The 13583-nt window shown below is 41.8% G+C and overlaps 1 protein-coding gene across 7 annotated transcripts in view; it reads left to right on the top strand.

Moving 5' to 3' along the window:
- The window catches only part of LOC129169963 (probable E3 ubiquitin-protein ligase HERC1), a 48282-nt gene extending 37759 nt beyond the window's left edge, over positions 1 to 10523 (top strand). For 6 of the 7 annotated variants that reach the window (XM_054756984.1, XM_054756982.1, XM_054756987.1 and 3 more), the window contains 25 exons: positions 356 to 583; positions 656 to 783; positions 865 to 1064; positions 1131 to 1233; positions 1313 to 1441; positions 1524 to 1622; positions 2855 to 3028; positions 3114 to 3398; positions 3488 to 3553; positions 3723 to 3848; positions 3921 to 4059; positions 4186 to 4367; positions 4442 to 4597; positions 5134 to 5256; positions 5347 to 5449; positions 5537 to 5706; positions 6733 to 6871; positions 6938 to 7107; positions 7425 to 7594; positions 7701 to 7866; positions 7937 to 8013; positions 8101 to 8353; positions 8432 to 8584; positions 8939 to 9244; positions 9952 to 10523. In XM_054756984.1, the coding sequence (XP_054612959.1) occupies positions 356 to 583; positions 656 to 783; positions 865 to 1064; positions 1131 to 1233; positions 1313 to 1441; positions 1524 to 1622; positions 2855 to 3028; positions 3114 to 3398; positions 3488 to 3553; positions 3723 to 3848; positions 3921 to 4059; positions 4186 to 4367; positions 4442 to 4597; positions 5134 to 5256; positions 5347 to 5449; positions 5537 to 5706; positions 6733 to 6871; positions 6938 to 7107; positions 7425 to 7594; positions 7701 to 7866; positions 7937 to 8013; positions 8101 to 8353; positions 8432 to 8584; positions 8939 to 9244; positions 9952 to 10137 (4031 nt within the window). In that variant the 3' untranslated portion in view covers positions 10138 to 10523. The remainder of the gene's footprint in view (positions 1 to 355; positions 584 to 655; positions 784 to 864; positions 1065 to 1130; positions 1234 to 1312; positions 1442 to 1523; positions 1623 to 2854; positions 3029 to 3113; positions 3399 to 3487; positions 3554 to 3722; positions 3849 to 3920; positions 4060 to 4185; positions 4368 to 4441; positions 4598 to 5133; positions 5257 to 5346; positions 5450 to 5536; positions 5707 to 6732; positions 6872 to 6937; positions 7108 to 7424; positions 7595 to 7700; positions 7867 to 7936; positions 8014 to 8100; positions 8354 to 8431; positions 8585 to 8938; positions 9245 to 9951) is intronic. The other variant, XM_054756985.1, reaches the window with a different exon arrangement.
- Positions 10524 to 13583: the final 3060 nt, after the last annotated feature.

Raw genomic sequence — 13583 nt, 5'->3', positions numbered from 1 at the left:
CCACCATTCATCCTTCAATTGTTCATAATACTGCTTGATAAAAGATTCAGGTTCAGTTAAGTTAAGGATAACAAAGTCATAACTGTTTACTGTTGAAAAACCGAATTGTATCTATTGGAAAAAAACGTGACGACCACAATATATCCCAGCAGGCGTCCTTCAATTGTGTATGATACTGTATATGTACCATTGAATGTAATTTCAACATAGATCTTCCAGATTTCCTGACTGTGTGGTCAACATGCTAACCACTCGGCCATCGAAAATAGATACTAGTACATACTAGTACTAGTACATTTTTTAGGCCATGTGGTCCACCTCCAGCATGAGTCATGACCATGTGTCTTGTCTGCAGGGTCTCACTGTCACACGGAGGCTCAGTCATCTCGGGTCACGGCGCTGTGTTGGGCTCCGGCCTTCAGCTTGTGGCTTCTGGAGCAGCCTGGTGCTTATAAGAGCAGACCCACCGAGAACTTGCTAATGGGGCGGCTTGACGGCTCCCTTTGCTGGCTGCGTGTCACCATGCAGGAGCTGGACTTGACTGTGAAGACCACTGAGCTCACCCACTGCTACATGACGGAGGGTAAGGAGCCCTGGATGTTTATTTTTTGTGTAATATCTTAAAGCAAGAACTCCCTCCTGTGGTCTTTCCTAGCTCCACAGTGTGTGGCTTGGCACGGTGAGGAAAAGCCATTTGCAGTGGGCTACCCCAGTGGAAAGGTCCTTTTGGCAACAACAGAGACCTACGAGAATGAGCCCTTGGTGGTGCTTCCTGTCCACCAGGTTTACCTCACATCTAATTCACTATATTCTAATTTTAAACAGTTCAAAAAGGCTAAAATTCATAAAAAATTGTCTGCACAGGATGGCATCACTTCCCTCAAATGGGATCCCACAGGGCACCTACTGCTCTGTTTGGGCAAGTCAGAGGTTGTGAAGATTGTGGGACTCTCAGGGGGAACATGGGTGACGCTCCACTACCTCGTACATCCCTGTACCGTCAACGTCGCAGTGTGGTGCCCACTTCCTGGTCGAGCCCCGGATCCCATGCTCATGATGGCTGTGTAAGTTGGCACTTTATTCTGCTTCTGCAATATTTGATGTAACTGTTTTATTCTTTTCCCTTGCAGTGGTTGCCAGAATGGCTCTGTGCATGTCTGGACGCTGCCACAAGGGGGTGCTGCTGTACCTTTGTCCAGCTCCCCCAGAGAGCCGAGAAGCACCAATGTCAAGGTCTCCTGCTTCCTTAATAGCTTTTTTTTTTTTTTAAGTTTGATATCTGGATTTTACCCGCAGGTTTCTTGCGTTTCAGGACAGTTCAAAGTGCGTGTTTGTTCTTCACGGCCACATCACAGCAGTGAAGTCGCTTTCATTTTGCTCGAGTGGGATGGCTCTAGTGTCTGGAGGCATAGGGGGACTGCTCAATGTCTGGTCCTTGCAGGTTGGAGAACATCGTTCATCTATTTGCAGTTCAAACAATAAATATGTGTGTCTAAGGTTCGTAACAATGTATGCGCTTGCAGGATGGTTCAATCTTACAGACCGTTACAGGTTTGGGGTCCGTTGTCAGCACTACCTGGATTCCAAAAATGGGTGTTGTCGCCTGCTTTGGACGGTCAAAGGTAACTTGAATGCTTTTGGTCACGTAGTGTTAACTGCTGTTAACAGTACAACAGAAAAATAATAATGTGTCAAAATAAAAATACAAAACCGATTTCATATATTTATATATTATGTAAGGATTATTACCATTATTATCACAATTAAAATATCTAAAAATAATTTATGAAATTGTCCATGAATTAACTGAACTGTGAACTATAAACTGAAATGATTTTATTGACCCTATTTATTTATTTAATGGCCTTTTATTTCATGGACGCAACACATTGGAGCCATTTACTGGGGGCGTGGCTTGCATTGCGGCTCGACCAGTCAGATCACCTCTTGACGGTTTCATTGTTTTTAAATTTCATGCTGCATTTCAAGACAATTTTCATGGTACTTTTTAATATGTTGCAGCAAGATGATTTAAAAAGCTATAAAATTAATAAAATGGACATGAAATGAATAAATCGGTCATTAAATAAGTCAGTTGGTCATGAAATAAATACATTGATACAGTCAACATAATTATTTCAGTTTTTACTTCCAAATACTATTAATAAATTGACATTTCATAAATTACTTCACATTTTCATTGATTCATTCATTTTGTTGTCAAATTAACTGACTAAAAGATATATTTCCTTATTATAATTTGTCATTTTGGCGCAAAAAAAACATACACCACACTCATCTCATGTTTTAACATTCTTAACTCATTCAGTACCAAAGACGTATTTCTGCGTTGTGGTAATCCCAAACTCCTGATCCCAACAATTTTTTTGGGTTGTTTATGTTAGTAAAATTGCTCAGATATCTGAGCTGTCACGAAAGCAAAAAATATTTGTGTCAAAGTGAAAGTTATGCTTGAAATGTATCTTTTCACAAAAAGCTGGTTTCCTCTTTTTGCTAGTTGGGAACTGATATTTTCCTGAAACTTACCTATGTTCTATTGCTGATTAATAAAGAACGGAAAAAAGTAGAAACAAACTTTTTTTTCTGATCAAAGACAGGAGTTTAATCTTTCTTTTGGTAGGTTCCCTGCTCATATAGCCATAGAACACAATATTCTGTGTGCCTCGAAAGATCAGTCAAAATCGTCTTCAATGGCCGGTACTGAAGGGGTTGTCTAACTGCGATACAAGTGTAAAATGAAATTAACCACTGTAAAATCTAAAATTATACCAAAACGCCGCAATACAGTCCAACTTTTGAGGAAATCCTTGTCACTTTTCCCCCTCCCGTCTAGGATGTTTTGTTAATCTGCTGCACACCGGACTGGATCAGTCAGAATCATGTGCTGGCTTTCTGTCGCATGGTCCTCAGAAGCCAGAGCATCCTGGGTCTTCATCGGGCTCCTTGTTTGTCAGTGTTGCTGGAGAGGCTACCCTTGCTGCTGCAGGACCAGTATGCCTACGAGCGGGTCATTAACGATTATTACTTGAGGACATACTGTGTATTGCTGCACGTTTTTGTCGGAAGAGGTGACTTTGACTGTCTTCATGCAGACCCACGTAGCTGCAGGTGACCAACTGATCCACAGTGCCTTCCTGCAGAGTCTGGCCTCCCTGGCTGTTGGTTTGTCCTTAGAGGAACACCTGTGCCGTTACCCCTGCCCCCCGCATCACATCAACCCCAACGCTCGATCCTGCCCGTCCGAATGGAGCTGGCTCACCACCTACGCCACCACCGTGCGCAGTGCCGAGGCCATCGCAAGCGGCATCGTCTTCCCAGAAACATTTGCCGTTCCAGAATTTGAAGATAACGATTGGTCTGAAATCTCAAAAGCCTTGGTAATGATGCATGTTCATTGCACAAAGACAAAGATATGAGTGAAATTACAATTGCTGACGGATGTTAAGGTACTTGTCTCGTCTTGCAGGACAACAGTAAGTGGAGCTTCAGGATGGATGAACAGCTGATGTCGTGGGCAACCACCCGACCAGAGGTAAACATGTATTTTACACTTTGCATATAACGGCTTGCATAGAAAAGCGTCTGCTTGTAGTTTGAATCCTTGATTGAGGAAAAAATAAGGGTGAAAAAACACAGATGGACAGGTTTTTCAACCCTATGATCCCTTTGCTCAGATGAACCCTTTGCCATATTTTCCTCAGGATTGGCAGCGAGGCGGCAAGAGTGAGGTGTACCTGTGGGGGAACGGACGCTATGGACAGCTCGCGGGAATGGGAACCAACCCCATGACTCCTACGCTTGCTGCCACTCTTCTACAGACACAACAGGTACTTTGGGTCCTCATTATACACCGACGCACACTCTCAATGGCTCCTCTTTACTAATGTTTGTCTTTTCAGGTGGTGTGCGGTCAGAACTGCACTTTCTTGGTTCAGTCCAATGGAACCGTGCTGGCCGTAGGGGAAGGACAGTATGGCAGGCTGGGACAAGGGAATTCGGATGATCTCTATGTCCCCACTATTATATGCGCTTTTCAAGGTGAGATCCTTATGTCATTAGCCATAGTTTTTGTATAAATACAAGCGACGCTTGCCGTCAAGTAAATAAATGTCCCTGGCTTTATATGAGGAAGTACACCTAAATGAGCTTTATAACTGTGTTCAGGTTACGTGGTGACCCAGCTGGTGACGTCTTGCGGCTCAGACGGACACTCCATGGCCCTGACCGAGACCGGGGAGGTCTTCAGCTGGGGGGATGGCGATTTCGGAAAACTGGGACATGGCAACACTGAAAGACAGAGGAGACCCAAACAAATAGAGGCCTTACAAGGAGAAGAGGTCATTCAGGTAGAGGTTGTTTTATACACGATGCCAGTGAAGTAGACGCATCAACCTCACCGCCTTCTCCTTCCTCGTCCCAGCTTGCCTGTGGTTTCCGACATTCTGCTGTGGTGACATCCGATGGGAAGCTGTTTACCTTTGGTAGCGGCGAATCTGGCCGCCTCGGTCAAAGGTCAACGTCCAACAAGGTGCTCCCTGAGAGGGTGGCTGCTTTGGAGGGATACCACGTTGCACAGGTAACACCGATGTGGACTGTTTTGTTGCTTCTTGGAGATTAATTATCAAATCGACCCGGATATAAGACCATCTGAATATGAGACAATCTTTCTTTTTCTTGATATATTTTTTCATTTGCAAACATTGAGTGTGTATTCACAGCAGTGATGGACATATAAAGTCCATATTTACATATGTGAGGAGGTCATAGAACACAAGACACAGGACAGGTAACAATGGGTTGTGCGATGTTGAGAGCTTTGTCACTAAACGAAAAGTGAGCTGTATACTGACAAAAACAGTCAAATATGATGGACAAAAAAACAAGATAGCGATAAATAATAAGTCACGTAGTTGTGCTATTTTGGAGAGAGAAAATACAATGAATGCTACATGGACCACCATTGAAAGACGTACGCACTGGTAGGCGGTTTGCATGCAGAAAACTGCTAGTCCCCGAATATAAGACGACCCATCTTATTAACTGTTTTCTAGGGAAAGATAATGTTTTAATAAGGTAAATCACATTAAAGACATAATTGATGATTTTTCGCAGGTGTCATGTGGCCTCAACCACACTTTGGTCTTGTCTGTGGACGGTATGATTGTGTGGGCATTCGGAGATGGGGATTATGGGAAATTGGGGACTGGTTCCTCAACAGCAAAATACTATCCTCAGGTATATCAGCTTGTTTTGATTACCTTATCATGATACAAGAGTGGGACATATCGCTAAGTGAGTAGCTTTTTTTGCCGCTCATATTTTCAGAAAGTGGAGCAGCTTTGCAATAAAGGAATCAAGAAGGTCAGCTGCGGAACACAATTCTCTGTTGCGCTGGCTTGTGATGGACACGTGTACACATTTGGACAAGGTACATTTGGAATTTCAAATGAAGTCATATACCATACATTTGCAAAGAGATATTGTACTGTATTTTCCTTGTCTGTTCATCCACCAGAGCGTCTGATTGGCCTGCCGGACTCCATGCTCAAGAACAGGTCATGTCCTCAGGTGGTGCCGGCACTGGATGGGCTCTTCATAGAGAACGTGGCCCTGGGCTGTGAACACGTTCTTGCTTTGTCCTCCACTGGGGACGTCTATGCCTGGGGTTGTAATAGTGATGGACAGGTAACCTCTATGACACACTTTTGTCTTGCTCTTTTCCTCGAGAATATACAGTAACTACACAACTCATACAAAAGTCTCCCTTATTAACTCATTCAATACCAAAGACATATTTACATGTTTGTGTAATCCCAAACGCCCGATCCCAACAGCGTATTTATGTCTTTTACATTTTTTTACACGTGAGGCAAAAAGAGGTGATGATGCAGCTCTGCATTAATGCATTGACATTTCAGAACACTTTTAAGCCATAAAAACGGCCACAAGGTGGCAGAAGTGCATTTAATAAAAGCTCGGAAGGGTCATTTCAATGGAAAAGTCACACCTGACAGGGAGGAGGAAGTGAGAGAGCGTGAAGGAGTGTAGCGTGCATAACGTTACGCATTCACACATGTGCACACACATAGTTCACTTCCAAATTAGAAAATTGTAAATAGTTAATGGTGTTATATTCTTAAATAAATTGTTATTTTGATGTAAATAACCCCTTTTTGTGTTGTTTATCTTAGTATAGTTGTTTATATATTTTAGCTGTCACAAAAGAAAAAAATATTTGTCTCAAAGTGAAACTTATGTATCTTTTCACAAAAAACTGGTTTTCTCCCTGTTTTAGTCGGCAACTGATATTTTCCTGAAACTTACCTATGTTCTACTGCTGATTACTAAAGAACGGAAAAAGGTAGAAACAAACTTTTTTTTTCTGATGAAAGATGGGAGTCGAATCTTTGTTTTGGCAAGTTCCATATGTAAATAGCCATAGAACACAATATTCTGTGTGCCTTGAAAGATCGGTCCAAATTGCCTAAAGTGGCCGGTACTGAAGGGGTTGTCTTTTGAAAAATGCCTGGGATTGAATGAGTTAAAGTAGGGTTTCTGACATTTAATTAAATTTTTATTTGTACTTTGATTTATATTCTTCTCTGACATTGGTACAAGAAAGTCATCTTCTCAATGGCTTTATTGAGCTTCCAGCAGGGACTTTTAATGAATACCGGAACACTTCAATGTCCTCTTTCATGTGTGTTCCAGCTTGGTCTCGGCCATTCCAACCCGGTGAAGGAGCCCACCCTTGTGACAGCCCTCCACGGGAAGAACATCAGACAGATCTCTGCAGGCCGCTGCCACAGCTCAGCATGGACCACACCTTCTACCTCTGTTAAAACCTCAGGTTCTCACCTATTCCTGAAGCTAAAACAGACAAACTTTGGTGATACTAATAATAAATCGTCTCTAGGTGGCTGTAGAAGTGTCCAGCTCGGTCTTCCCCAGTCTGTCCCTCCCCAGTACAACACTTTGAAAGGCTGCAGCCCTGATCTGCTCAGCCTGCGCCTGAGGGTGCTCTACCACTTCTCAGATCTCATGTACAAGTCATGGAGGCTGCTTAACTTGGATGCCAAGACTCCGGTAAGCATATTCTGTGGTTTGGAGTGCCTGAGAAAGTGGACATGGCCATTTTTTAACAAGTAAATTGCACAACACATCAGCAACAGGCCCACTGTTGTAATAGCGGTAAGGAGCTTGGCCAGCATTAATAGGAATTGAATTAATTGGAAACAACAGTATGGCTCGTCTAACACGCATGAGTTTCACACCAACAGCTGAATATTGCAAAAGGCGTTCTAAAGCGCATGCAGAGCTAGACAAAGGCCTTGTCCCACTCTTACTCTGGAGTACACCTTCCTTCATTGCCTTCCTTTGTCCCCACTTTCATCGGCGTTCAGGTGTCCACTTCACGGTACAGTTCGGGGACGGCAGCCATTGTCCGCGGCGAGCTCAGAGGCCTCCTATCACCGAAGGTCAACACTCTGCCTCTAGTACGCTCCATTGGTAGAACCATGACCCAGGGCAAAACGTACGGCCCGCAGATCACTGTGAAGCGCATCTCTACGAGGTATGTCAGATTGTGGACTGGTTTAATGTCTATTTGTTGTCCACAGTCTAGTTGACCTTATTCTGTCACTGTATGGTTTATGTATTTGTCCCTAATCCACCTGCAGAGGGCGCTCTAGCAAGCCCATCTTTGTGCAAATTGCAAAGCAAGTGGTGGGCCTGAACCCTTTGGAGCTGCGACTGCCATCCAGGGCCTGGAAGGTAAAGCTGGTCGGCGAGGGAGCGGACGACGCCGGAGGGGTTTTTGATGACACCATCACCGAGATGTGCCAGGTACGACAAACAATCAAACATAGCATACCAGGCACATTCTCAATAATGAAATCTGTTGTTTTTTGACCAGGAGTTGCAGTCCGGCGTGGTGGACCTACTGATCCATACACCCAACAGCTTTGCAGACGTGGGCAGTCACACTGACAGGTACACAGTTTCTCGTCCAACCGCAACCCAAGTTAAATCGTCCAGTTTCAAACAGCTTCCTCAAGCTTTGGCCTTGTGTCCCAACAGGTTCCTCCTGAACCCGGCCTCGCTCTCCAAAGATCACATGATCCAGTTTCGTTTCCTGGGGATCCTCATGGCCGTGGCCATCCGCACAAAGAAGCCTCTCGACTTGCATCTGGCGCCGTGGGTGTGGAAGCAGCTCTGCTCCATTCCGCTGGGGGAGCCAGACCTGGAGGAGGTGGACCTCCTCACCTACCGCACTTTACAAGGGATTCTCCACTTGGAAAACAGCGGCATCACTGAGGAGAACTTCCATGTGGTGAGATGTCTCAACTGTTATTTACCATTTGTGTCCAATAGCCATCCCATTTTAACCGTACCGTGTTGCCTTCCGAAGATGATACCGCTGGATTCGTTCATGGCCCACAGTGCAGATGGGAGGCTGGTACCGGTTATTCCTGGAGGTCAAAACGTTTCCCTGAACTTTTCCAACCGGACAGAGTATGTCGAGAGAGCTCTGGAGTACAGGCTGCACGAAATGGACTCTCAGGTTTGAAGGAATTAATGATGTCATATTTTTGCTTTACTCGCTTATTTATTTATTATTATGGTTGTTATTGTTATTGTTACTGGTATTGGTATTAGGTTATTTTTTTGACAGTGTCAAATAAAAAAGAAAATGTCCTAATGACAATGACCAAAAATGCTGTAAAAATATGATATAGTCATACATACATACATACTATATATAACTAGTACAAATTTAAAGACCAGGTGGTGGTAATCCAGTACAAACAGTGATCCCGTCCACTGTTGCTGTTGTTGTCATGTCCACATGTACTCCCTTTGTCATCCCCCGTCTTTCATCATCACAGCCCCAAAGCTGACGTCGTCTTTTGTCCAGGTGTCCGCATGCAGAGAGGGCATGTCCACCATCATCCCCGTGCCCCTCCTCTCCCTGCTGACGGCCCAGCAGCTGGAGCAGCTGGTGTGTGGCCTGCCTGAGGTCTCGGTGGAGATGCTCAAGAAGCTGGTGCGCTACCGCGACATCACAGAGAGCCACCAGCTGGTCGGCTGGTTTTGGCAGAGCTTGGAGGAGTTCACCAATGAGGAGCGGGTGCTCTTCCTGCGCTTCGTCTCTGGCAGGTCCAGGCTGCCGTCCAACCCGGCAGACATGACGCAGAAGTTTCAGATCATCAAGGTGGACCGGGTGAGTCAAGACTGTAAAATGATACGGCTACAAATCAATAAATGCTTTTATTTCTTTATTTTTTAATAAAATAGTAAAATTAAATCAAATTAACAGGTAAAATACAAAATATACACAAAATGTATTTAAAAAAATTCTAACTAAATAAAGTCTTATAATTAGATGTAATGAAATTGATGAAATTTAAAAATAAAATGAGTTGTTTAAACAAAAAAATATAATAAAGTAGTATAGAACTGTGCAGAGTAAAAAATTACAGTACGTAAAAAGTAAAAAGTACAGTACGCAAATAATTCATTTCTTTTCATAATTAAAATTTTTTTATCCGCAAATAAATAACAAATGAATGTAGTCATTTTATTTTAGATTGTTTTTATATGCTGTAATCATAATAAAATCATATGCATACATTAACTATTATATGCTAGATAAAAAGAATAGACTGTGATTAGTGTTAATTTTAGGGGATTTTAAATTAAAACAAATAAAAACATTAAACATTTGATCATAGCTAATTTTGTACTGTTTATACACTTATAATTGTGAATAATAGTAATAATAGTAATTTGATATTGTAGTGATAATATATGTATATATATATATATATATATATATATATATATATATATATATATATATATATATATATATGTATATATGTATATATGTATATATGTATTTATTTTTTTGCCTGTTATATCCCCCAGCCTGTCAATGGCCTCCCGACGGCTCAGACCTGCTTCTTCCTGCTGCGTCTTCCACCGTATACCAGCCAAGCGGTCCTGGCCGAGCGTCTGCGTTACTCCATCCACAACTGCCCCTCCATAGACATGGACAACTACATGCTGACACACAACACTGAACCTATAGAGAGCTCTGACACAGAAGAGTGACTCGGCCAATTATGCACTGATTTTTAATCGCCATACTTTTTCTTTTTGTGTATGTTGGATGAGTGTGCATTTGTGCGAGGTGATGTATTTAATGCAGTGCTTCAACTGAAAAGGTACTGAGATATAGACCACTATTTCTTATCATATAAGCCAGCCTGAATCAATGTGCCTGTTTGTTTGATGATAATTTAATGATCTGTCCAACATGGGCAGTATTACTGTAAAATAAAGAGTGTTTACTGGTACTGTATCTTATTTTCTTTTTTTTTTTATTTCAAATAGTCATTCAAATTACGCCTTTATGTGGTTTTGTTGCAGTATGCATTCATAATGCAAATTGGGTTGCACATTGAGAAAATAAAGTGAGGCGAACGTGATAAACACTCCATTTAAGTCTTAGATTGAGTGAGTCTGCAGTTTTTGAAATTATTTATAGCACCATTAAATACCTCATTAATTTTTAATGAAAAAAAATATGCTGATGCATAAAATCACCATATTGACAAATAAATACACTTTCTTTGTTTCATAGGCAACTTGCAAGCTGTTACAATTTTGACGACTCTCGGAGTTATGTACGTAAATTACGTTTTACGTAAGATACGTATACCGTCGCTTGAGGCACGCCCTGTGACGTAAGACCGTAGAGAAGCGGGCATTTTCAATACAAAATGGATGTTTGACAGGTAATGTCACACTTTACCAGTGCAGACAAAGAAAGCAAGATGAGAATGAAACAGTGGTATCTCGTTCAGGTAGGCACACTTAATGTCATATATGAGCATATTATTTCTTTATAGAGTTATCAAAATGTCGACGTGCTGGCTTGTTTGTGGTAGAGTCGTCTCGCTACATGTGACTACCAAACATGGCTTCTTTCCGGTTTCCGCTCTGTTTGGCACTGTACATAGTAACCTAATACAGTACTGTTTTGTGAGCTTTTTCAATCACAATTTAAATCAAATTTAGGCACGATAAGATTTTATGCAATGAAAATTATGCCACAATCTATCAAACAATCTAACATATTGAGGGAGACTGTAAACAAGAATAGATTACAGTTTCAGTTTACAGTATGTTGTAATGTAAAAGTAATTGTATTGACAATACGAATCATTTCTTTGGTACACCTGAATAAAACAGGTGAGTTTCCTATATGTTTTTTCATATACTGTATTTGGAGTTAACCTGTCACATTAGTACATCATAATACATTACAATGTTGTATTATATAATGTACAAATGTTGACTGTAGAATAAATATAATTAATACAACTTATATATATTATTTTTTCTGGTTATACAACTCTTGATTATACTGAAATGATATGTTAACTCTGAGGAAAAATATGGTTTAATGTCAATACCACCACCTACATGTCTTTGCATCACCTTTAAAGATTTCTGCTCTGTTTTTTTGTGTTCTTAATGTTGCTGACTGACTATGCAAAGCTTGAACGCCATGCAATTTGTCTGTGCTGCAGAGAGGACCTTATTACCCATCTGCTTCCACGCACGCAGCGCGGCTGAATTCAACCTGCAGTCAGCAGTCTAGCAGCTGAGCGAGAGAGAGCGAGAGAATGTATAAATATAACTTCCATATATCAGCCTAACAGGTACGCAAATCTCAGGAAAAGGCCAGTGTTGGGGAAATGGTATAAAGGCTTTCTTTTGGACTGCATTCCTCCTATTATTTCTATTTCTATTAAAATATACATGTGGATTCTCCTGACCCCCTTTACAAAAATAGCGTAACACCTTTTGGAAATGAACTTTCATATCTGCAGTTGTCAAATATCAGCAAAACCTTTAAAAATGGTTGTCAGAACTTTACCAGGCACTGTAATCCCACAAGGGGGTGGTACTGCTGTTATGCCGCATTGACAGTCAAGCTGAGCTAGCCTGTAGAACACGTTTTTTCATCACCAGTGTATGACAGTATAATGTTCATAGTGGCTGTGTTAGGTCAATTGTCTTTTGTAAGTCTAAGCCTGGAGTCAGTTGGCACAGGAGCTAGTTTCACTGACGACTGTGTCCATTTATTACAGAAGCAATTCAAAACAAAAGTAAGTAAATCCATTTTAATTAGGCACATTTATTGCAAGAAACATAAACGTTGTCACATCTATTACTGTAGACGGCATAAACTTAAAAAAAAACCTTCCCTTTTTTAAAATTTTGCCCATCATTCACAATCCTGTGAAGCATGTCCACCCATGTCTTTCTCTTTTCTGCACGTTATAAAGAGAGAAAAACAGCCAGCATGTGGGAGCTAATAATGCACGTAACGGGACACATCTATTTCGGCTATAACGCCCTAACATAAAACATAAAATGACATAAAAAGTCATTGGCGACAACAGAAAAGAGCCTGTCGGTGGTGAGCAATCTTGAGTTCTCATTCCTACAGTTCTGTTTAACAAATCATAATCAACCGTTTTCCAACTTTTGTGCTGATCGGTTCATTATCAGTATTGGACGATATTCAAGGCTACAATAACAGTATCGTATCAGAAGTGAAAAAGCTGTATTGGGACACCCCCAAAAATAACACATCATTTCTGTTAATAAGGTTCTACTTCAGGCCTGAAGGTGGTAGTAATGTGCTTTACAAAGTGGCTCACACCTGCCTAAGCACTGAAGAAGAAAAAGTCATACTCACGTTTATTTAAAATGTCACTGGTTTGTCAATGCAGAAGCAGTGATTTAATTGGACCAAGTACCACAGGTGATGTTATCTACGTGCAGATTGAACAGAATTGTTCTTTTTAGCAAAGCTTTGTAGTAATGCGTCTTTTAATTGCGTTTTATGTGAAGTAAACCTTGTTCACGCCTCTTAAGAGCAAAGCAGGTCTCTCCATCCTGAATTTTTAATTAGTCAAAGGAGGGTTCGACCTACATTGTCTCACCGTGGCAGCAGGAATGCGACTGGTCATCTGATCGCAGCTTCCCTCCCAAAATCAGAGAAGCTCATTTCATCTAGACAGTGAATAGATGAGGGCACAAGGCCGCGAAACAAGGGCACTCTGGTGCAGGTCAACGGATTGCTGAGGTAATGCGCTGATGTGACACGTCGCCCGAGCTGCTGTGGGCTTGTCAGAGCATCCCTCCTGGCACCTTCACATCTCTGATTACAGGACAGTGTGGTGTGTTGACCCGTGGACCTCGCAGACACTTTAGACTTTAGACTACAGTTTCAGGCGGTGACGTCATGTGGTTGCGTTGGCCCGGATGCCAACTGATGTTCTGGTTCTTCAAAATATGTGCCAGCTTGACGACGGCAAGGAGATCAAGACTTGATGAAAGGCTTTAAGAGCGATTTAATGATGGCCAAATGTGAGGTTGTTTTGGTAGGCTTCAGAATGAGAGTACATCATGTCAGCTTGCACAGATTAGAGTAAAAACATTCACTTCACATAATGGGGCAGCTAAGGTATAGAATGGTC

Source organism: Dunckerocampus dactyliophorus, chromosome 17 (assembly GCF_027744805.1).
Source record: "Dunckerocampus dactyliophorus isolate RoL2022-P2 chromosome 17, RoL_Ddac_1.1, whole genome shotgun sequence".
Lineage (NCBI taxonomy): Eukaryota > Metazoa > Chordata > Actinopteri > Syngnathiformes > Syngnathidae > Dunckerocampus > Dunckerocampus dactyliophorus.
This window is presented reverse-complemented; position numbering and strand designations above follow the sequence as displayed.